The sequence below is a fragment of the Chlorocebus sabaeus genome, chromosome 6 (genome assembly GCF_047675955.1).
Source record: "Chlorocebus sabaeus isolate Y175 chromosome 6, mChlSab1.0.hap1, whole genome shotgun sequence".
Classification (NCBI taxonomy): Eukaryota; Metazoa; Chordata; class Mammalia; order Primates; family Cercopithecidae; genus Chlorocebus; species Chlorocebus sabaeus.
Window position 1 is genome coordinate 39,941,415 of NC_132909.1, and position 24,189 is coordinate 39,965,603.

General features: G+C 42.0%; 2 protein-coding genes across 2 annotated transcripts in view; one reads left to right on the forward strand and one right to left on the reverse strand.

Moving 5' to 3' along the window:
• Positions 1–3,341: 3,341 nt before the first annotated feature.
• LOC103234301 (uncharacterized) overlaps positions 3,342–24,189 on the forward strand; it is a 64,922-nt gene continuing 44,074 nt past the window's right edge. The window contains 4 exon segments of the mRNA XM_007996015.3: positions 3,342–3,703; positions 6,838–6,964; positions 7,471–7,563; positions 17,109–18,744. Of these exon segments, the coding sequence (XP_007994206.3) occupies positions 3,701–3,703; positions 6,838–6,964; positions 7,471–7,563; positions 17,109–18,744 (1,859 nt within the window). The 5' untranslated portion in view covers positions 3,342–3,700.
• LOC119622652 (uncharacterized) overlaps positions 21,207–24,189 on the reverse strand; it is a 58,143-nt gene continuing 55,160 nt past the window's right edge. Inside the window, exon 3 of the mRNA XM_073016703.1 lies at positions 21,207–23,512. The gene's annotated coding sequence lies outside the window, so the exon portion shown is untranslated. The remainder of the gene's footprint in view (positions 23,513–24,189) is intronic.

Genomic DNA, 24,189 nt, shown 5'->3' on the forward strand with positions numbered 1-24,189 from the left:
GTGTAGAAAGAATTATGTTACCCGGCGGGGCACGGTGGCTCACGCCTGTAATCTCAACACTTTGGGAGGCTGAGGCGGGAGGATCACGAGGTCAGGAGTTCCAGACCAGACTGACCAATATGGTGAAACCCCGTCTCTACTAAAAATACAAAAATTAACCGGGCGTGGTGGCGTGCGCCGGAAACCCAGCTAGCTACTCTGGAGGCTGAGGCAGGAGAACTGCTTGTATCCGGGAGGCGGAGGTTGCAGTGAGCCGAAATTACGTCACTGCACTCCAGCCTGGGTGATAGAGCGAGACACCGTCTCAAAAAAAAAAAAAAGCTGGGCGCGGTGGCTCAAGCCTGTAATCCCAGCACTTTGGGAGGCCGAGATGGGCGGATCATGAGGTCAGGAGATCGAGACCATCCTGGCTAACACGGTTGAAACCCCATCTCTACTAAAAATACAAAAAATTAGCCGGGCGTGGTGGTGGGCGCCTGTTGTCCCAGCTACTTGGGAGACTGAGGCAGGAGAATGGCATGAACCCAGGAGGCAGAGCTTGCAGTGAGCCGAGACCCCGCCACTGCACTCCAGCCTGGGCAACAGAGCAAGACTCCCTCTCAAAAAAAAAAGAAAGGCTCCTCAGTCATTCCGTGTGAAGTGGCTATTCCAGGGTAATTGTGCCCTGACTACACTGCATTTCAGTTTGGCTTCTCTTTTTTAAAATCACTGGATGACTCTCACGAACAGGGGTATTTAATTTTCTAATTGAAAATAACCAGCTATTCTTTGTGGGTGTCCTGATTTGATTTGCTAGTTTAGACCCTGGAGGTAGGGGTGAGGAAATATTGGGTCACATCAGAATACCTGATCTCACTTAGAGGATATATAGGAATTTCTTAATAATATCTAACAGTTTTCTCAATACCCATTATATTTAACAGTGATAGCTTACAGGGCAGGAAGGGGACACAGAGGACACAACCTTAGAATTTTAATTTGGTCATAAGTTTTTTTGTTTTGTTTTGTTTTGTTTTTGGAGACAAGGTCTCACTCTGGTGCTCAGGCTGGAATGCAGTGGCACAACCATAGCTCATAATTTGGTTGTAACAGTTCTTTAAAAAATATTGTTGGCAGGGTTTGATGGCTAACACCTGTAATCGAAACACTTTGGAAGACCATGGTGGAATGATTGCTTAAGCCCAGGGGTTCAAGACCAGTCTGGGCAATGTAGTGAGACTCAGTCTCTACAAAAGTTTTAAAAATTGGCCTTGTTTGGTGTTGCATGCCTATAGTCCCAGCTACTCAACAGGCTGAGGTAGAAGGATCACTGGAGGTTGAGGCTGCAGTGACCTTTCATTCAGCCACTACACTCCAGTCTGGGTGACAGAGTGAGACCTCTATATGTACACACACAAAAAAAATCGCACACACATATATATACACACACAAACATAAACATATATATTCCCTATATATGTATATATACACCCTATATAGATAATCAAAATAATATATATGTTTGCCAGGCATGGTGGCTCACACCTGTAATCCCAGCATTTTGGGAGGCCAAAGTGGGCAGATCACATGAGGTCAGGAGTTCGAGACCAGCCTGCCCAACATGGTGAAACCCCTACTCTACTAAACATACAACAATTAGCTCAGCGTGGTGGCACGCATCTGTAATCCCAACTCTTCGGAGACTGAGGCAGGAGGATTGCTTGGACCTGGGAGGCGGAGGTTGCAATGAGCCAAGATTGCACCATGGCACTCCAGCCTAGGTAACACAGCACAACTCTGTCTTTAAAAAAAAAAAAAAAAGTATGTTGAAAGAAATTTAAGCACAGAAGAAGAGTGAAAGACTACGGTGGGGAATGTGATAAAAGGTGAGTGTAGCTCTACAGCTCAGTGAGACTTGGTTTCCATCTTAAGGAACTGCCCTCCCATACTGAAACCACAACCCAGCACATGCCATTTCTCACACTATTTATACTTTGCACAAAGGCAGCAGAAGGAGGTCAGCATCATCGTTCATGACATGGAAGTCTATTATCCACTGAGACATTTTAAAAATGTTATTGTCTTAAGCCCTTTTCCTTCTAATAAAGCCTATACAAATACACACAAGTCTGAAGCTACTCAAAATAAAAAATCAGGTTTTTGAAATCCCATAAATAAGCAAACACAGAAACAGCCACTTTGGCCAAGGAGAGGGTGGGATGGAGGGGTTTAGGAGGCTGCTCGCTTCACCTCCTGGCCCCATGTGGAGGAGGGGATGGAGTCTAGGGAGACCCAGGGAAGTCACTTGTTCTGACTGGGCTTTCCTCCACTTCCACACTTTGTTAACCATTTCCTGGGAAGAGCTTAGGAACCTCCTGTGCTCTAGTGAGTCAGGGCCTCCCCTCACAGGGTATTGGCAAGGAGAAATTCTGAGACTCTGTGACTCAGAAGCTAGCATAGTGTTTGATAAGTACCTGTGGGTACTGTCATCCTCTGTAACTATCATGTGGCCTTGGAGTGTTCAGATGGCCTGGCCTGGCCTGGGGCTTGGTGGAGTTGTTTGAGGGTCAGCTGCTTTAGGCTCCCACTTTCTCCTCAATCAAAGTGGCTGCTTTTGTGTCTGTTTATGGTTTTAAAAACCTGATATATAGCCGGGCGCGGTGGCTCACACCTGTAACCCCAGCACTTTGGGAAGCGCAGGGGTGTGGATCACGAGGTCAGGAGTTCAAGACCAGCCTGGCCAACATAGTGAAACCCCGTCTCTACTAAAAATACAAAAATTAGCCAGGCATGGAGGCACAGCTCCTTGGGAGGCTGAGGCAAGAGAATCGCTTGAACCCATAAGGCAGAGGTCGTGGTGATCTGAGATTGCGCCACTGCACTCCAGCCTGGGCAACAGAGCAAGACTCCGTCTAGAAATAAATAAATAATTTTTTAAAAACCCAAAAACCTGATATATAAATAGAACGTGCAGCTGGAGGTGCCAAGGCTCAGTGTCTAGAGCTGTGCTTCATGGGCTTGCTGGCTGGCCTGAGACCAGGTGAACTCTGGGTGTGAGGTGGTTCCCACCCTCCACCTACAATCCCCACCTCCTCTCCCAGGGCCTGAGTAACCAACACAAGACAGTGCTAAAGAGCGGGTGAGTGACGGGCTTCAAGCCCATCCAGGAAGATTTGAATGCCATCTGGGCTGGGGCTGTCAGGGTAGGGACTATGGCTGCCTGAAACCAGGACGGTCATAAAAGCTGAAATTTTAAAATAATCGTTATTATATATGTATTTATTTTTGAATAGCTATCTAGTTTATTATTTGAAATGCATGTGACCTTACACAGAAGGTTAAAGGCAAATACCCTTTTAGGTGGGCCCGGCTCAGCTCTGGGAGGGAGCCCTGTCTGAAAAGGCTGCAATTTAGGCTGTTAGTCTTCATTCAGCCGAGCATCTGATCACATCTTCTGTCATTCCGGACCCGAGGGGGTGGGGTTTTACTTATTATCTAATCAGGGACGCTGGGCTGGGAACTGTCCAATCAGGAATGCAGCTAGAGCGGACAGGGCGGCTTCCGGGTTTGGCGGGGCCTTTGTCTCTCCGCAGCCGGAGCTCCAGGTTTTGACTTCACTGCTCTGTGTCCTCTGTTTGTAGAGGCCCAGTCTCTGTGGCTCCGTGACGTGCAAGTATTGGAGATCCATATCTAAGACGCCAGGGTCCCCGGAAACCTAGAAATGGTGAGAATGCCGGGTCCGACATCCCGAGAGAGGGGAAGGGACTATGGCGATACTCAGACCTCACCGCAGTCAGTTCCACAGTCTGCGCCCTGAGTTCTCGCCCGGATCAGCCTTAGTCCCCTTCGACCATAAGATGGCGGCTGCGCAGCCAGCCAGCCCCTCGGGCATCCTGTCTCTTCCCTGGTCAGTGACTGCGTCCTGGCCTGCAGCTCTCTCTGGGCGGCTCCGCACCCGCAACGCCGGGTCTTTCCCGGATTGTGCAGGGACCACGGGAGGGTCGTCAGGGAAGAATCCAGACGGATGCCAGGTTCATGAATGGGAAGAGCTTTGGCCCGTGGCGTTCCCAGTTTCTCTTTCCTTCTATTAAAAAATGTATGGGAGTCAAAAGGGTTGGCGCGGTGGCTCATGCCTGTAATCCCAGCACTTTGGGAGGCTGAGGCGGGCAGACCACGAGGCCAGGCTTTTCGAGGCAGTAGTTGTAATTACAGACGTGTGCCACCACGCCCGGCTAAATTGTTTTCTTTTCATATGGCCATTAGAAAAATAGATGAAGCAGTCATGGTCCCTACAATCCAGGAGCCAGTCTAGACAAAACAGCTGGATAAATGGTTAAATTAAACATCATATAATTGGTACAGTAAACAGATGTGTGCAGAAAACTTGGGCTCTATTTGTGCCACTTTCTTTATATAATTGTGACTTGTGATGTCATCACCTGAAGGGATATTTATTTCTTTTACCTTGTTAATACATATTTGTCTTTTAATAAAATTACCCTAGAAAACCTTTATAAATTTGTTTAAATTGCATATTAGTACATGTTACATATAATTGATAGGGCAGTGTCTAAGAAAGGTTAAAATTATACAAACTCTGAGATTTAAGGTTTTTTTAAGGTAAGTTTAGGAAAAACAGAACTGGAAATATCCCAGTGGCATAGAGAACAGAATTCTACGTAGAATCCACTGCCTGCCCCAGTTCTGCTCAGGTTCACCTTTTTGGAGGCGTTATATAGGTCTGGCCCTACCCTGAGGTGTTGCCTCATAGAACTGATAGTGGAGATCAGAGTTTTGACTGGTGAATTCTGCTGCCTTTCTAGAGCTGGTGCTTACAATTCCGGAAACACAAAAGCAAATAAATTTTAAAAATAAAGTATATATTTTAGGGTTATAATTTTTTATTGAAGCTAGTACTTGCATTCTATCTAGCAACTTGTTTTCTATTCCTACAGATGTAGGAGTTGCTCCACAAGTCACAAAAAAGTAAACATAAAGAATATAAATTTTTCTAAAATACATTAAATTCTTTCTGCATTTCTCTCTGTCTATATTTAGCTTTTATTGTTTATATTTTTTAAAAAAAATCAATGACAGAGAAACAGAAGAAATAAAAATGCTGGACTTTAAATCCTGGGAATTATTAAACAGTACCAGCTCCCAGGGTGTTATAAAAATTAAATCACAGGCCGGGCGCAGTGGCTCACGCCTGTAATTCCTGCACTTTGGGAGGCCGAGGTGGGCGGATCACGAGGTCAGGAGATCAAGACCATCCTGGCTAACACGGTGAAACCCCGTCTCTACTAAAATACAAAAAATTAGCCGGGCGCGGTGGCAGGCGCCTGTAGTCCCAGCTACTCGGGAGGCTGAGGCAGGAGAATGGCGCGAACCCGGGAGGCGGAGCTTGCAGTGAGCCGAGATGGTGCCACTGCACTCCAGCCTGGGCAACAGAGTGAAGACTCCGCCTCAAAAAAAAAAAAAAAAAAAAAAAAAAAAAAAATTAAATCACATAATGTGTTATCTCAGGCACAGTCCCCTGTGACATAATCTTTTTTCTTTTTACTTTTGTTGTATCTCAGCACTTTTAACTATAACTTTTATAAGCCGGTTGAGGTGACTCCTGCCTGTAATCCCAGCATTTTGGGAGGCCATGGCAAGTAGATCATGAGGTGAGGAGCCTGGCCAACTTGGTGAAAGCCTGTCTCCGCTAAAAATACAAACATTAGCCAGGTGTGGTGACGGATATCTGTAATCCCAGCTACTCTGGAGGCTGAGGTTGGAGAATTGCTTGAACCCATGAGACAGAGGTTGCAGTGAGCCAAGATCATGTCATGGCATGCCAGCTTGGGTGACAGAGCAAGACTGCAACTCAAAAAAAAAAAAAAAAAAAAAATTGAAAAATTTTTGTTATTTATTTCTAAGTATAGTCTTTTATAATATATATTTTTTTCTATTTTACTTTAAGTTTCAGGATACAAGTGCAGAACGTGTAGGTTTGTTACATAGGTATACATGTGTCATGGTGGATTGCTGTACTTACCAACCCATCATCTAGGTTTTAAGCCCGGCATGCATTAGCTATTTATCCTAATGCTCTTTCTCTCCTCGTCCCCCCACACCCCGACTGGCCCGGGTGTATGTGGTTTCTCTCCTTGTGTTTATGAGTGCTCGTTGTTCAATTCTTACTAATGAGTGACAACATGCAGTGTTTGGTTTTCTGTTCCTGTGTTAGTTTTCTGAGGATAATAGCTTTCAGCTGCATCCTTTTTATGGCTGCATAGTATTCCATGGTTGTGTATGTACCACATTTTCTTTATTCTATCATTGATGGGCATTTAGGTTGGTTCCATATCTTTGCTATTGTAAACAGTGATGCAATAAACATATTAGTCTTTCTAGTAGAATGATTTATATTCTTGTGAGTATATACTCAGGAATGGTATCACTGGGTCAAATGGTATTTCTGGTCCTAGATCCTTGAGGAATCACCACACTGTCTTCCACAATGGTTGAACTAATTTACATTCCCACCAACATTGTAAAAGCATTCATATTTCTCCACAGCTTCACCAGCATTTATTGTTTCTTGACTTTTTAATAATTACCGTTCTGACTGGCGATTTATTTAGGTCTGGTGTTATAGATCTAATGCCAGTTTCTTTTCTCATAGTTAGAGAATAGATCAGAGAATGTTCCTGTGTAAAAAAAAATTATTTTATTGGATAATTTCAGTCATTTATGTAAGTCAGAACCAGTTGTCTTCACTTTCTTATTTTACCTTGAGTCAAATTATAAATTCTTTCCATGGCCACTTTGTAAATATGTATGTGTGTGTGTGTGTGTGTGTGTTTTTTTCAGGAACCATTGAAATTTAGGGATGTGGCCGTAGAATTCTCTCTGGAGGAGTGGCAATGCCTGGACACTGTACAGCAGAATTTATATAGGAATGTGATGTTAGAGAACTACAGAAACCTGGTCTTCTTGGGTGAGGATAACTTCAATACAGAATTCCTATTATATCCTAAAGATTTCATTTTTCTTTTTTGTCTAATGTTTTTAGGTAATTTATGCTTTGCATAAGTGAGTTTCAGATCCCTGTTTTTATAAAAATCTTAGGGTTTCATCTCTGTAGAAAAGAATTTCTTTAAGCTGTTTCATCTTGACCTGAACTTTCTGCATTCCTGAGCTAATCTGTATTCTTCACTCTAGATTAGAGTGGTAATTCCAGAAGTTTAGTGGCATAAAATATTATTGCCCACACTTTAAAATCTAATTATCAACACTAATTTTTGATTTGTTGTACTGGATAGTGAAATTAAGAACTAACAAATTTAAAATATTTTCTAAATATTTAGAAATTTCTTTTATAAATCAGTATTTTGGAATTGATTTACAAGACTCTTCTATTTCACCCTCTTTACTGAGCACATTGCCATGTTGGTAATTAGAGAATATGAGCAAGATTTATGTTATTTATTTTCAATAAAACAGGTATTGCTGTCTCTAAGCCAGATCTGATCACCTGTCTGGAGCAAGAAAAAGAGCCTTGGACTAGAAAGAGACATAGGATGGTGGCCAAACCAGGTAGGTGAGAGTGAAAGTGAATACAACAGATAACATAGATGAACGGTTTAAAGGTCAAAGAAAAAGCTAGTGCTTAATAATGTGATTTGGGAAGCTATGTTCCAAAGGAAATAGTTTCTGGAAAGCCTGAGTTTTTCTTTTCTTTTCTTTTTTTTTTTCCTTTGAGAGATGGAGTCTCACTCTGTCACCCAGGCTGGAGTGCAGTGGCACAGTCTCAATCTCAGCTCACTTCTGGAAAGCCCAAGTTTTTCTTTTCTTTTTTTTTTCTTTTGAGAGATGGAGTCTCGTTCTGTCACCCAGGCCGGAGTGCAGTGGCACAGTCTCGGCTCACTGCAACCTCCACCTCCAGGGTTCAAGCGATTCTCCTGCCTCAGCTTCCCAAGTAGCTGGGACTACAGGTGTGCGCCACCATGCCCAGCTAATTTTTGTATTTTTTTTAAGTAAAGACGGGGTTTCACTGTGTGTTGGCCAGGCTGGTCTTGAACTCCTAACCTTAGGTGATCCACCCACCTTGGCCTCTGAAAGTGCTGGGATTACAGGCATGAGCCACAGCACCTGGCCGAGTTTTTCTATTTTGCTCTCACATAAGAGCGTCTTCTGTCTTATGCTTTTAAGTTCTCTTAGGACTCTGCTTTCCCTTCAGTGATCTGCCTTCTAATTTAGAGTGAGAGCCAAAGTCTTCTGAATGGCATATAAGAGACTGCACAATCTGAGTGCTTTTCCATTGTTTTGGGGGACACACAGATATCTGCATAATTTTGAGAAACTCTATGTTAAACTATTTTTTAAGTTCTCTTTTTGCATCATCTCTGAAATGTGTGAGAGTAGTAGGTTTTTGTTCATTTTTCTGCACATTCTATCCTGTTTGTATTACTATAGTCTTCAAATATAGTTTGAAATTATAAAGTATGATGTCGTACAGCTTTGTTTTTATTTTCTCAAGAGTGCTTTCACTATTTAAAGTTTATTGTAGTTTCATATATAAATTTTAGACTTGTATTTTTCATTACTGTAAAACGCCACTGGAATTTTGATAGGGAGTTTATTGAATCTATAGATCAAGTGCCATTTTTTGAATCTATAGATCTAAGTGCCATTAACATGGCATTTTTTATTTTGAGACGAAGTCTCGCTCTTTTGCCAGGCTGGAGTGCAGTGGCACAATCTTGGCTCACTGCAACCTCTCCCTTCCAGGTTCAAGCTATTATCCTGCCTCAGCCCCCCAAGTAGCTGGAACTACAGGAGCTCACCACCACGCCCAGCTATTTTTTGTTTTAGTATACTAAGAGACAGAGTTTCACTATGTTGGCCAGGATGGTCTCCATCTCTTGACCTCGTGATCTGCCTGCCTCAGCCTCCCAAAGTGCTGGGATTACAGGCGTGAGCCACCACGCCTGGCCAACATGGCACTTTAACAGTATTTATTCTTTCAATCTATAGACATGAAATATTTCTAAATTTATTTGTGTCTTTTCTAATTTCTTTCATTGATATATCTTTCATTGTAAAGATTTTCTGCCTCTTTGATTACATTTCTTCTCAGAAATTTATTTTAATGCTGTCGTAAATAAGATTTTTTTTTTTTTTTTGAGACAGAGTCTCACTCTGTTGCCCAGGCTGGAGTACAGTGGCGCAATCTCAGCTCACAGCAACCTCTGCCTCCCAGGTTCAAGCGATTATCCTGCCTCAGCCTCCCAAATAGCTGGGACTACAGACACGCGCCACCATGCCTGGCTAATTTTTGTATTTTTAGTATAGATGGGTTTCAGTATGTTGACCAGGCTGGTCTCAAACTCCTGACCTTGTGATCTACCCGCCTCGGCCTCCCAAAGTGCTGGGATTACAGGCGTGAGCCACCATGCCCGGCCCTTGTCTTCAGTTTCAATGGTTCTTTTTCATTTTTTTGACTAATTCTTTTGCCACATACTTAATGTTCTTTGTTAAAATAGAAGCATTGACAATAGGCAAAATGCAGTTTTGTATTAGTGTCTTTAAACTTGAAAAAGCAAACACCTCTTCAAGTTTTTATAACTTGTTTTCAGAAGGTAAAGATCTTTTATTGGGCCCCCAGGGTCATGAGATGCCCTCTGGGTTTGTAGTGGAAAGGGGATGTAGCTTGATCACAAGGCTGCTGGGTCTGCACTGGGGTTCACCTTCAGTTGGCTTCTTGCAAGGGGTTTGGGTAGTTGTAATTCACATTTTATTTTTTGGACAGACTGAATTTCCCTCAAGACTTTGACCTGTAGGGCAGACACTAGGGCAGGTTTCTGCAGTCAGGTCTGTATATGGTAAGTCTCATTTAAGAATGTGGATGAGTATGGCATTCACTGTGTATCAGAGAGGATTTTTCCAGGTCACTGAGTGGGCTTTAACATAGGCAGAACTGGCTGTGAACTGTGGCTCAGGTATCTGAAACTGAGTCATTGAACTGCTTCAGGGACCAAGGTCTGCAGGCCTGCTGCATGGCTGTAAGTGGGTACCTTTCTCAAGGCCTCTGAAAGGGTGTGACCTCTTACAGACTGTGGCTGGGAAAAGTATGAGATGATTACAGGGTAACTTCAGAATTATCAGAAGACCAAGTTGGGTAGGCCATTTCCTGGTCTACACTGGAAAACAGGAGTTCTGTAGTTTGCCACCTGCCTTCTGAAAAGGAGCATTCCTCAGAATTGGGCATTAGCAGTTTCACAACTCCCTCCGTGGATCTCAAAGCTCTCCTAAAGGCACTTAATTTGGAGATTGGGTCTTGCTACATAACCCAGGCTGGTTTTGAAATCCTGGCCTGAAGCAATTTTCCAACCTCAGACCGGGTGCAGTGGCTCACGCCTGTAATCCCAGCACTTTGGGAGGCCGAAGTGGGCAGATCACAAGGTCAGGAGATAGAGATCATCCAGGCTCACATGGTGAAACCCCATCTCTACGAAAAATACAAAAAAAAAAATTAGCCAGGCATGGTGGCAGGCGCCTGTAGTCCCAGCTACTCAGGAGGCTGAGGCAAGAGAATGGCATGAACCCGGGAGGCAGAGGTTGCAGTAAGCGGAGATCGTGCCACTGCACTCCAACCTGGGTGACAGAGCGAGACTCCATCTCAAAAAAAAAAAAAAAAAAAAAAAAAATTGTCTCTAGTTTCTTTTAAATGCTTATTAAAAGTTTCTCATTAGTTTCTTTTAAATGCTTATTTATTAAAAATTTCTCATTAGAATCTTCTGTTTATGATTGCACTTCATTTTCTTTGAAATTTTACTGCCGTGGAGCACATGCCAGTTATTCAAAATACCTGCCTTCTGTGAGTACACAGTCACATATTACAGTGATGTAGAGAATAGAGTTTTTTTGTTGTTGTTGTTTCTTTTTTTTTTTTTGAGACAGAGTCTTACTCTGTCTTCAGACTAGAGTACAATGGTACAGTCTAAGGTCACTGCAACTTCTGCCTCCCAGGTTCAAGTGATTCTCCTGCCTCAGACTCCCGAGTAGCTAGGATTACAGCCGTGTGCCAAACCGGCCAGCTAATTTTGTATTTTTAGTAGAGACAGGGTTTCACCATGTTGGTCAGGCTGGTCTTGAACTCCCAACCTCAGGTAATCCACCCGCCTCAGCCACCCAAAGTGCTGGGATTGCATGTGTGAGCCACCACACCCAGCCTATTTAGAGAAATTTTTAATGGTGCATCAGTATTGCAAACCACATTTTTTTTTTTGTTTGTTTGTTTGTTTTTTTTTTTGAGGTGGAGTTTTGCTCTTATTGCACAGGCTGGAGTGCAATGGCGCAGTCTCGGCTCACTGCAACCTCCACCTGCCAGGTTCAAGCAATTCTGCCTCAGCCTCCCTAGTAGCTGGGATTACAGGCATATGCCACCATGCCTGGCTGATTTTGTACTTTTTTTTCAGTAGAGATGGGGTTTCTCTATTTTGGTCAGGCTGGTCTTGAACCCCCAACCTCAGATGATCCACCTACCTCAGCCTCCCAAAGTGCTGGGATTACAGATGTGAGCCACTGCGCCCGGTCTTTTTTTTTTTTTGGAGATGCAGTCTCATTCTGTTGCCTAGGTTGAAGTGCAGTGGAGTGATTTCAGCTCACTGCAACCTCTGCCTCCCATGTTCAAGGGATCCTACCACTTCAGCCTCCGGAGTACCTGGGACTACAGGCACATGCCACGAGGCCTGGCTAATTTTCATATTTTTAGTAGAGATGGGGTTTCCCCGTGTTGGCCAGGCTGGTCTCCTACTTCTGACCTCAGGTGATTTGTCCACCTCAGCCTCCCTAAGTGCTGGGATTACATGCGTGAGCCACCACACCTGGCTGCAAACCATATTTTGAGTAAACATTTCTCTTATTATTGTTTTCCAGTTCATACTAGTGTGTTTTTTTAGTGTAGGTTTCTTAATATTAGTTTTTTGTGCTTTTTAATTTTACATATGTATTATAATTTCAGACAATTTGCAATTCTGTTTGTACATTTTAAGTCAATGTGGGATTTACTTAAGCGATACATCAGCCAAATGTCTATCACAATGACAGAATATATATTTGTGTGTTTATCTATAAATATAACCACAATTTTGGTTATGACTTATCTTGTATATATTCTTTCTTAGTTGATTTTTTTTTTCTTTTTCTTTGTTTTTTTTGAGATGGAGTCTTACTCTGTCTCCCAGGCTGGAGTGCAATGGCATGATCTCGGCTAACTGCAACCTCTGCCTCCCAGGTTCAAGCAATTCTCCAGTCTCAGCCACCCAAGTAGCTGGGATTACAGGCACATGTCACCACACCCAGATAATTTTTGTATTTTTAGTAGAGATGGGGTTTCACATGTTGGCCAGGCTGGTCTCAAACTTCCGACCTCAGGTGATCCGCTCACCTCGGTCTCCCAAAGTGCTGAGATTACTGGCATGAGCCACTGTGCCTAGCCCACCCCCTCGCCACTTTTTTTTTTCTTAATTTTCAGTGGTTGTTTTATCTTGTCTAATTGAGTAGTCATGGAAATAGTTTTATTTTCACCATGTGTTTAATGATAAATATATATTTCCTCTGTGTGAGAGAAATACTTTTGTGATTTGAAGATAATTTATGAAAAGATTTATGATTCTGTATTTTTTCAGATTTGTTTTGAGAAAAATTAATTGTAAAAACACATAACATAAAATTTACCATCTTAAGTCTATTGAAGTGTACATTTCAGGGCCAGGCATGGTTGTGGCTTACATGTGTAATCCCAGAATTTGGGGATGTTAAGGCAGGAGGATTGCCTGATCCCAAAAGTTTGAGACCAGCCTGGGCAACATATGGAGATTCCCTCTCCACAATTTTTTTTTTTGTTTTTTAACCCAAGCATGGTTGTGTGCAACTGTGGTCCCAGCTCTTTGAAAGATTGAGGGAGGAAGATTACTTGAGTCTGGGAATTTGAGGCTACACTTAGCCATAATTGTGCCACTGCACTCTGCCTTGCATGACAGAATGAGACCCTGTCTCAAAAAAAAGCTGTACATATCAGGCATGTTAAGTATATTCACATTGTTATACAAAAGACTTCTGAAAATTTTACGTCTTGTAAAACTAAAACTCAATATCCATTAAGTAACAGCTGAACATTTTACCCTTTCTCCAGCCCTTGACAAATATCCTCCTACTTTCTGTTTTTATGAGTGTGACTACTTAAGATATCTCCTATAAATGAGATCATATAGTATCCATCATTTTGTTACTGGCTTATTTCAGGTGACATAATATTATCAAAGTTTGTCTTAAAGTGTGTCAAGATTTTTTTTAAGGCTGAATAATATTCCATTGTACTTATATGTTACATTTGTTGATGTATTTATAAGTCAAGAAAGGGTTGCTTCAGTCTTTTGGGTTTTGTGAATACTGGTACAGTAAACATCAGTGTTCAGATATGCCTTGTAGGTCCTACATTGCAGAGTTTGCATATCGATTTACAAATTGAATTGTTGTATTTAATAATTCCATTTTTAATTATTTGAGTAACATTTATAACATTTAAAAACAGTGGCTGCGGGCCAGGCGCGGTGGCTCAAGCCTGTAATCCCAGCACTTTGGGAGGCCGAGACGGGCGGATCACGAGGTCAGGAGATCGAGACTATCCTGGCTAACACGGTGAAACCCCGTCTCTACTAAAAAATACAAAAAGCTAGCCGGGCGAGGTGGCGGGTGCCTGTAGTCCCAGCTACTCGGGAGGCTGAGGCAGGAGAATGGCGTGAACCCGGGAGGCGGAGCTTGCATTGAGCCTAGATCAGGCCACTGCACTCCAGCCTGGGCGACAGAGCGAGACTCCGTCTCAAAAAAAAAAGAAAAAAAAAAAAAACAGTGGCTGCATCCTTGTTTTACACCAACAGATAACAGGTTTTCAGTTCATCAACATATTTAATGTTTTTAAAAAATTGATAGTGGCCATTCTAATTGGTTTGAGTTGATTTTTTCATGTGATTTTTATGCATTTCTGTACAAATGTAATTTCCTGTGTCCTTTCAAACGCTTTTTCCCATTTTTGTATTTTTTTGATGAAAACGAATTTCAATTATTAGTCCATTTAAGACTTGTTTATATATTCTCAGTATTAACTGCCATGGACCTTGCTTGACTGAACAAAGGAGGATGAATGCGGGAATAAAGGCAAAAACAAAAGAGTATATTTGGAAGAAGGGGTCAGGGGGTTCCTTGCTTCTAGTGAACAAGGGTCCTGAACTTCTATAGCCCTTGGTATTTATTAAGAGAGATAGGGAGAAGGGAGAAGGGGGTGGTTGTCAGTCACTTAGGGCAGGCTTGCACGACTGCATTCTTTGAACAGTAGTCTCCAGATATTCCAGTAGATAACCTCAAGGAGCATGGCACGGCACCAGGGAGTGACTGCCCTCAGCAAACCTTCTGGTGGCAGGCACAGATGTGAATTTGCTTACATCCTGCACTCATGATAAACAGTTTGCTGTTTGATCACATAGCCTTCAGTGGAATGCTGAGTTGGTCACGACCCTCGGACCTTTAGCTCCCTACAGTTAACTCTTATCACATATAATTTGCAAATATTTTTGCTTATTTTCTACAAGGTATTATCACTCTAATGTTTTTTTGATGTGTGGAAATTTTGAAGTGTAGTGTAGTTACTTTTTTCTTTGTTGTTCATGCATTTAATGTCATATCAAAAAAAAAATGGTGCCAAGACCAACATCATGTCATTTCTCTTTTTTTCCTAAGGATTTGTTAGTAATTTTTATATGTTTAAGTATTTTATTTAAAATATTTTTTATATGTGATACAAAGAAAGAATCCAGCTTTATCAGTGTTGGTGTCCAGTTTTCAACATGATTTTTTGAAGAGATTATCTTTTCTCTATTGTGTGCTCATGGCAACGTTGTAAAAGATTATTTAATCATATTCCGAAGAGTGTATTTCTGGGCTGTCTATTCTGTTTTTTCATCTGTTTATCTGTGTTTGTGTCAGTACCACCTTGTATTTGTAGCTATTAATACATTTTAAAATCCAGATATATAACACCTCCTTGTTCTTTTTCATGAGTGTTTGGCTCTAGTTTATAATCAAATTTAAAACTTTTAAAAAATATTCTTGTAAAAATTGTGCTTTGGGGATTTTTGTAGAAATTATATTGAATGTATTCATCACTGTAAGTTGTACAGACATCTTTGAAAAATTAAATTTTTTGAACCTTGAGTAAAATTATGTTGAACGGTATGTGTTATTTTCATATATATTTGGATGTGCCAGTTTTACTTGTGCTCTCAATTTCCAGTTTCATTCAGTTTTAGTCAGAAAACATTCGGTGTATAATTTTTATTTTCTTACATTTATTTGTTGTTGTTGTTGTTGATTTGAGACAGGATCTCTTTCTGTTACCTAGACTGGAGTGCAGTTACTGCAGCCTCAACCTTCGGGGCTCAAGTGCTCCTTTCACCTCAGCCTCTTGAGTAGCTGGGACTACAGAGATACACTACCATGCCTGGCTAAGTTATTGATTATTTGTAGGGACAGAGTACTACTATGTTGCCTAGGCTGGTCTCAAACTTCTGACCCCAAGAGATCCTCCCATCTTGGTCTCCCAAAGTGTTGAAATTACAGGCATGAGCTACAGCACCCACCTGGTATTCTTAATAAGACTTGTTGTGTATCCTAACAGAATACACCAGGTGCAAATAAGAATATTGTGTATTTTCTTGCTTTTAACTGGAAATTTTTTACGTGTCTGTCAAGCCTTGTTGGTCTATGATACAACCTAAAGGTTCACATTCCCCAAATATTATGCTGCAATGCAGTCCTCAATGTTGGATGTAAAACCTGGTGGGAGGTGTTATGGCTTGACATCAACCTCTTGGTAATCAAAAACTTTACCCTCTTAATTTAAATGAGAACTGGTTCATTATTTCACACTTGCTCTGTCCCTTGCCATGTGATATGTTCAGTTACTCTTGGCATTTCACCATGATTGTAAGCTTTGTGAAACCCTCACCAGAAGCCGATGCTGGCACACACTTCTTGTACAGTCTGCCAAAGTGTGTGCCAAATAACCTTTTTTCTTTTTTTCTTTCCTTTTTTTTTTTTTTTTTGAGACATAGTCTCACTCTGTCACCTAGGCTGGACTGCAGTGGCACAATCTTGGCTCACTGCAATTTCTGCCTCACTGGTTCAAGTGATTCTCCTGCCTCAGCCTCCTGAGTAGCTGGGATTACAGGCATGCACCACCATGCCTGGCTAATTTTGTATTTTTAGTAGAGACAGGGTTTCACCATGTTGGTTGGGCTGGTCTCAAACTCCTGACCTCAGTTGATTCGCCTGTCTTGGCCTCCCAAAGTGCTGTGCTTACAGGCATGAGCCACCATGTCCTACCAACCTTTTTTCTTTATAAATTATCCACTCTCAGGTATACATCTATATGCAAAATAATTGAAGTTGGCAATTTACTTTTAAAGGTATTATGTTATATTGGGGAGCAGAAAGATCTGTGTTGGGTGAATGTAACAGACTTTCTTTGTGGCTCTTTGCATTCTGCTCACACACTTAACTAATTTATAAATTTTCCACAAATGTATTTTGGTCAATGTGTTTTTGTTACATTTATATTTCTATTAAGAAATTAGGGCCTTTGGGCTGGGCACGGTGACTCATGCCTGTAATCCCAGCATTTTGGGAGGCTGAGGTGGGCAGATCACGAGGTCAGGAATTTGAGACCAGCCTGGCCAACATGGTGAAACCCCATTTCTACTAAAAATACAAAAATTAGCTGGGCATGGTGGTGCATGCCTGTAATCCTAGCTACTCAGGAGGCTGAGGCAAAAGAATTGCTTGAATCTGGGAGGCAGAGGTTGCAGTGAGCTGAGATCACGCTGCTGCAGACCAACCCAAGTGACAGATTGAGACTCCATCTCAGAAAAAAAAAAAAAAAAAAAAAAAAAGAAGGAATTAGGGCCTTTGGTATTTTGCTATGCCATCTTGCTTGTGTAATTTGTATAATGGTATAGGTTGGATTTGTAAAGTATATTTAGAGTCTATCAAGTGAAGTCGTTTGTTATTTTTATTTCTTTCAGTTACTTGTTCTCATTTTGCCCAAGACTTTTCACCAGAGCAGAACATAAAAGATTCTTTCCAAAAAGTGACACTGAGAAGATATGGAAAATGTGAACATGAGAATTTACAGTTAAGAAAATGTGGTAAAAGTGTGGATGAGTGCAAGGTGCAAAAAGGAGGTTACAATGGACTTAACCAATGTTTGCCAGCTACCCAGAGCAAACTATTTCATTGCGATGAATATATGAAAATCTTTCATAAATTTTCAAATTTAAATGGACATAAGATAAGACACACTGGAAAAAAACCTTTTAAATGTAAAGAATTTGGCAAATCATTTTGCATGTTTTCAAACCTAACTCAACGTAAAATAACTTGTACTAGAGTAAATTTCTACAAATGTGAAGACTGTGGAAAAGCCTTTAATGGATCCTTAAACTTTACTAAACATAAAAGAATTCATAGTGGAGAGAAACCATACAAATGTGAAGAATGTGGCAAAGCCTGTAACCAGTTCACAAACCTTACTACACATAAGATAATTTATGCTACAGAGAAACTCTACAAATGTGAAGAATGTAGCAAAGCCTTTAACCTGTCATCACACATTACAACACGTAAAATAATTCATACTGGAGAGAATCCCTACAAACGTGAAGAATGTGACAAAGCCTTTAATCAGTCCTCAACCCTTACTACACATAAGATAATTCATACTAGAGAGAAACTCAATGAATATAAGCAATATGGCAAAGCTTTCAACCAGCCCTCACACCTCACCAGACATAAGATAATTCATACTGGACAGAAAGCCTACAAATGTGAAGAATGTGGTAAAGCCTTTAACCAGTCCTCACACCTTACCAGACATAAGATAATTCATACTGGAGAGAAGCCCTACAAATGTGAAGAATGTGGCAAAGCTTTTAGACAGTCCTCACACCTTACTACACATAAGATGATTCATACTGGAGAGAAACCCTACAAATGTGAAGAATGTGGCAAAGCTTTTAACAAGTCTTCACACCTTACTAGACATAAGAGCATTCATGCTGGAGAGAAACCCTACCAATGTGAAGAATGTGGCAAAACTTCTAACCAATCCTCAAACCTTACTGAACATAAGAATATTCATACTGAAGAGAAACCATACAAATGTGAAGAATGTGGCAAAGCCTTTAAGCAGTTCTCAAACCTTACTACACATAAAAGAATTCATACTGGAGAGAAACCCTACAAATGTGAAGAATGTGGCAAAGCTTTTAACCAGTCCTCAATTCTTACTACACATAAGAGAATTCATACTGGAGAGAAATCCTACAAATGTGAAGAATGTGGCAAAGCTTTCTATCGATCCTCAAAACTTACTGAACATAAGAAAATTCATACTAGAGAGAAACGCTACACATGTGAAGAATGTGGCAAAGCCTTTAACCATTCCTCACACCTTACTACACATAAAGTAATTCATACTGGAGAGAAATTCTACCAATGTGAAGAATGTGGTAAAGCCTTTAACCAGTCTTCACACCTTACTAGACATAAGAGAATTCATACTGGAGAGAAACCCTACCAATGTGAAAAATGTGGCAAAGCTTTTAACCAGTCCTCAAATCTTACTGTACATAAGAAAATTCATACTGGTGAGAAACTCTACAAACCTAAAAGATGTAACAGTGATTTTGAAAACACCTCAAATTTTTCTAAACATAAAAGAAATTATACTGGTGAGAAATCTTAGAAATCTGAAGAATGTAACAAAGCCTTTAAAGGTTGTCACGCTTCATTGTACATAATTCATACTAAAAACCGTAGTGTGAAGAATGTGGCAAAATTTGTAACCAATGCTCACACCTTATTGCACAGGAAACAATTTGTACTAGGAAAAAAAATGTCAAATATACAGAATGTGAAAAAGCCATTAATACCTGTTCACATCTCAGCATCAGAAAGTTCATACTTAATAAAAGCATTATACATGCAATTACGTCAAAAATCTTTCAGAAAATATAAGCCTTTAAAGTGAAGAGTATTCATTTTGACAACATACATTATGAGCATAAAGCGGGTTGTAGTTGTTAGGCAGGAATCTAGACCCAACATGGCGATATCACCTGGCATGGTAGGCCCTTTGTTAGGACTCCCTGCCCTTCACTTCCTGCTAAGTCAGTGTGCGAAAAAAGCCCGTCCCCGCCAAAGAACCCCCACTCTGCGCAAGCTCCTGGATATATTATTCCCCAGAAATCGAAACCTACCTCAAGAAAGCCGATACCTACAAACCCCGCCTACCTCGCCCTACAAAAGGCCCCCCAATACCCGCCCCCAGGGCGACTTCCTCGGCCCTCCTGATAGAGGACCGGTTAACCTCTCCAGCGAGCCCAATAAAGGCTGCCTTTGTTCTCATCTGCCTGGTGTCTTCTTGCTCGGCTCCCTTGTTTACATTACATTGGTGCCAAAAGTCCGGGAGGAGGCTTCCCCCAGTCCTCCGCCGGTCCGGGTAGGCTCTGCTCTCCTCTGAGCCGGGACCTCCTCTCTGCGCAGGGAGCCGTTTTCACCAAAATCAGGACTTGATTCGATCACTGCTGGGTAAGTTTTCCCCTGTCCTGCAGGCCCCCTCCGGGAATCCCTGTCCCAAACGCGCAGCCACGTCAAGGGCTCCCTCCGGTCAACTGTGACCTCGGCACCGGGGACTAGGAGACATCCAACCTCCCCGGAAGTCACGTATCCCGCACTCCATGTGGCAGTGAGAGGACGCTCCCGCTGCCTCCGGACTGCCCGCCTCAGAACCAGGGGGGCTGCCCAGTCCAAATCAGACCCAAAATCCCCTCTGGGGTGCCTCTTGGCTAATTTCTAGACTTTAGGTCTCAGCCAAGACCTAAAAGGAAAGCGGCTTATTTTCTGCACAGTGGCATGGCCACAGTATAAATTGGATGACCAGTCTCAGTGGCCTGCAGAGGGCACTCTAGACTTTACCATTCTCACGAATCTGACCAACTTCTGCAAGAGACTAGGCAAATGGTCCGAGGTACCCTGTGTTCAGGCCTTTTGGATCTTGAGTTCACACCCGCACGTCTGGGCCCGATGTTCGTTGGCCCAGGTCTTGCTCGTGAAATCTTCTTCCTCAAGCAAGGAGAAGGACGATTCTTCCTCCTCTGAGCCTCTTGATACTCTTTCCCTGCACCCCCTTCGTCCCCCCCGCTCAACCTCCCCCTTCTTCCTCCCTCTCTGAGCCTCCTGATACTCTTTCCCTGCCCCCCACTTCGGTCCCCCACCCAACCTCCCCCTTACCCTGACCCGACGTCTCTGTCCTCGTGGGCACCACCGCTTCCCCCCACCGCTCCTGTGTCCCCACCAAACCTGACGGACCCTGTCTCTCCTACCTCCTCCTCCTCCTCGTCGCCAGTCTCAGTTCATACCCAGTCCAGGAGCGACCTCCTGTGCCCCTTGCAGGAAGTGGCAGGCGCGGAAGGAGTGGTCCGGGTCCAATTGCCAGTTCTCGCTGGCAGACCTGTCTATGATTGAAGAGCGTGCAGGCTCAACCCTACCCATTGATTTTATACAATTATTTGACTGGAAAATAAGTATTTTGTTAATTTACATTACATTATAGTAGAATGCTCCATAATTAGCAGAAGTACTTTTTTTGTGTTTTTTTTTTTTTTTTTTTTTTTTTGAGACGGAGTCTCGCTCTGTCGCCCAGGCTGGAGTGCAGTGGCCAGATCTCAACTCACTGCAAGCTCCGCCTCCCGGGTTTACGTCATTCTCCTGCCTCAGCCTCCCCAGTAGCTGAGACTACAGGTGCCCGCCACCTCGCCCGGCTAGCGTTTTGTATTTTTTAGTAGAGACGGGGTTTCACCGTGTTAGCCAGGATGGTCTCGATCTCCTGACCTCATGATCTGCCCATCTCAGCCTCCCAAAATGCTGGGATTACAGGCTTGAGCCACTGCGCCTGGCCAGAAGTACATTTTTAATAAATTTACGATATTTTCAAGGTTTTTTGTTTGTTTGTTTTGAAATAGAGTCACTCTGTCACCTAGGATGGAGTGCAGTGATGTGATCTTGGCCGACTGCAACCTCTGCCTCCCAGGTTCAAGCAATTCTCCTGCCTCAGCCTCCTGAGTAGCTGCGATTACAGGTGCCTGCCACTGCGCCTGGCTAATTTTTGTAGTTTTTTTAGAGACAGGGTTTCACCATCGTGGCCAGGCTGGTTTTGAACTCCTTACCTCTTGATCCACCTGCCTCAGCCTCCCAAAGTGCTGGGATTACAGGCGTGAGTCACTGCGCCCGGTCATTTTCAGGGTTTTTAAATTGTGAAAACAAATAATTAGGTATGCTTTTTCATAATAAGGTCAATTTTAGCAGGGTACCCACTCATCTCCATAGTATTTCTGTAATGAATAGTGTAAAACTGTTCCACTAGAATGCTGATTTAACCACAATGAGTTCAGACTTATTGGTAGACTGTGGTATTCCAGAGGCTGATCATTCACTAAGGCTTACTAAATGCTGCTTGAAAATGCCAGTAAGCACTTTTAACCAGGTTGCCTCTTTTCTCCCAATGATGTGATCATGTTGTGGTCTCTGTTTATCATAAGCTATTCCAGATTAGAAGTGATTATCTTTTGCACAAATAAGACCTCTTTTTTTCCCTTTTCCATGGGATCCTCCTGTTCTCCCTGCTTGAAACAACATGTAGGAGGCAGATATAATGACAATATACAAATATATTTCCTTCCATGTTGCCACTATGAGCAGATTACAACATGGCCCAGCTGGAAATCACTTACTTCCAGGCCAAGGAGTGTTTTTCTATGATGTGTCTTTTTCTATTAAAAGCACCTCTGATTTAGTTTACCCAATAGTAACCTAATTTCATGAGTGATTTCCCACCACAGTCACACATGGTTTTTTTGCAAGAAAAGAAAAGATTACACAGCAGGTGTACAACAAACTGAGAATCTTGAGGATAATCTCAGCATTTTTTGTTCCTAACTGAATAGACCTTTTTTTAAATTTTTTTTTATTTTTTATACTTTAAGTTCTAGGGTACATGTGCACAACGTGCAGGTTTGTTACATATGTATACATGTGCCATGTTGGTGTGCTGCACCCATTAACTCGTCATTTACATTAGGTATATCTCCTAATGCTATCCCTCCCCCCACCCCCTCCCCACAATAGGACCTGGTGTGTGATGTTCCCCTTCCTGTGTTCAAGTGATCTCAATGTTCAATTCCCACCTATGAGTGAGAACATGAGGTGTTTGGTTTTCTGCTCTTGTGATAGTTTGCTGAGAATGATGGTTTCCAGCTGCATCCATGTCCCTACAAAGGACACGAACTCATCCTTTTTTATGGCTGCATAGTATTCTATGGTGTATATGTGCCACATTTTCTTAATCCATTCGGTCACTGATGGACATTTGGGTTGATTCCAAGTCTTTACTATTGTGAATAATGCCGACCTTTTTTTTTTTTTTTTGAGATGGAGTCTCACTCTGTCACCCAGGCTGAAGTGCAGTGGGACCATGTTGGCTCACTGCAACCTCCATCTCCTGGGTTCAAGCAATTCTCTTGCCTCAGCCTCCTGAGTAGCTGAGATTACAGGTACCACTACCACACCTGGGTAATATATATATATATTTAGTAGAGACAGGGTTTCATCATGTTGGCCAGGCTGGTCTCAAATTCCTGACCTCAGGTGATCCACCCACCTTGGCCTCCCAAAGTGCTGAGATTACAGGCATGAGCCACCGTGCCCAGCCCTAAATACACTTTTAAAAGTCTTTCAGTTGCTTTTGTTATCTCATTAAACAGACATCATCTGCAAATGATAGTTAACTACTTTCCAGTTATATTTATTGCAAATATTAGCTATTGTTTTCTGGCTTATTTATGTACCATTTTTATCTTCATACTCACTTAGAACAATAAAAATGCATCCAATTATTTAACTTTTGTAAAATGTTTATTTAAAAATGAGCGTTAAAAATCATTTTGTCTTTTCTTCTTGAAGAGGGTTTTTATTGTTGTACTGAAGAGGGTTATCTCTGGATACCAAGCTGCCTTTGGTTTTTTGTTTTTGTTTTTCTGATGGAGTCTTGCTCTGTCACCAGGCCAGAGTGCAGTGGCATGATCTCGGCTCACTGCAACCTCCGCCTCCTGGGTTCAAGCGACTCTCCTGTCTCAGCCTCCTGAGTAACTGGGACTACAGGTGCACGCCATCTCACCCAACTAATTTTTGTATTTTTCGTAGTGATGGGAGTTCACCATGTTAGTCAGGCTGACGTCATGATCCACCTGCCTTGGCCTCCCAAAGTGCTGGATTACAGGCGTGAGCCACAACTCCCAACCTCTGTTTGTGTTTTAATACTGGTTTCGCTAGTGTGACCAAGTCCTTTCTCACAGTGGCTTTGTTTCTTCCTCTGTAAAATGAGAATAATAATAAGACCTATGTTATTAAGTTACTGTGACAATTGAATTCAGTAACACATACATAGTGTTACAATTAGTGATCAGTATAAATTAGCTACTTTTAATGAGATATTTATATGCTGAAAATTACACTAACATATGCTTTAACATAGAAATATTCTTTCATAACATGAGTTTTTCCACCAACAGATAAATATATATTAAAATTAATTCTTCTAAAAATGTAGTATAAGCAATGGAACACTATTCAGCCTTAAAAGTGGGTAAATCTCATCATTTGAATCAACAGAGATAAATTTAGAAGACATCGTGCTACAAGAAATAAGCCAGACATAAATAGACAAGTACTGCAAGATTTATTTATATGTTAAACCTAAGAAAGTTTAACTCAAAAAAGCAGAAAGTGGAATAATAGTTATCAGAGGCTGAGGGTGGTAGGAAAGAAATAGAAAGTTGTGGCCAGGCACAGTGTCTCATGCTTGTAATCCCAGCAGTTCCGGAGGTCGAGGTGGGCAGATCACCTTAGGTCGGGAGTTTGAGACCAGCCTGACCAACATGGAGAAAGCCCATCTCTACTAAAAATACAAAATTAGCCATGCGTGGTGACATGCACCTGTAATCTCAGCTACTCAGGAGGCTGAGGCAGGAGAATCGCTTAAACCTGGGA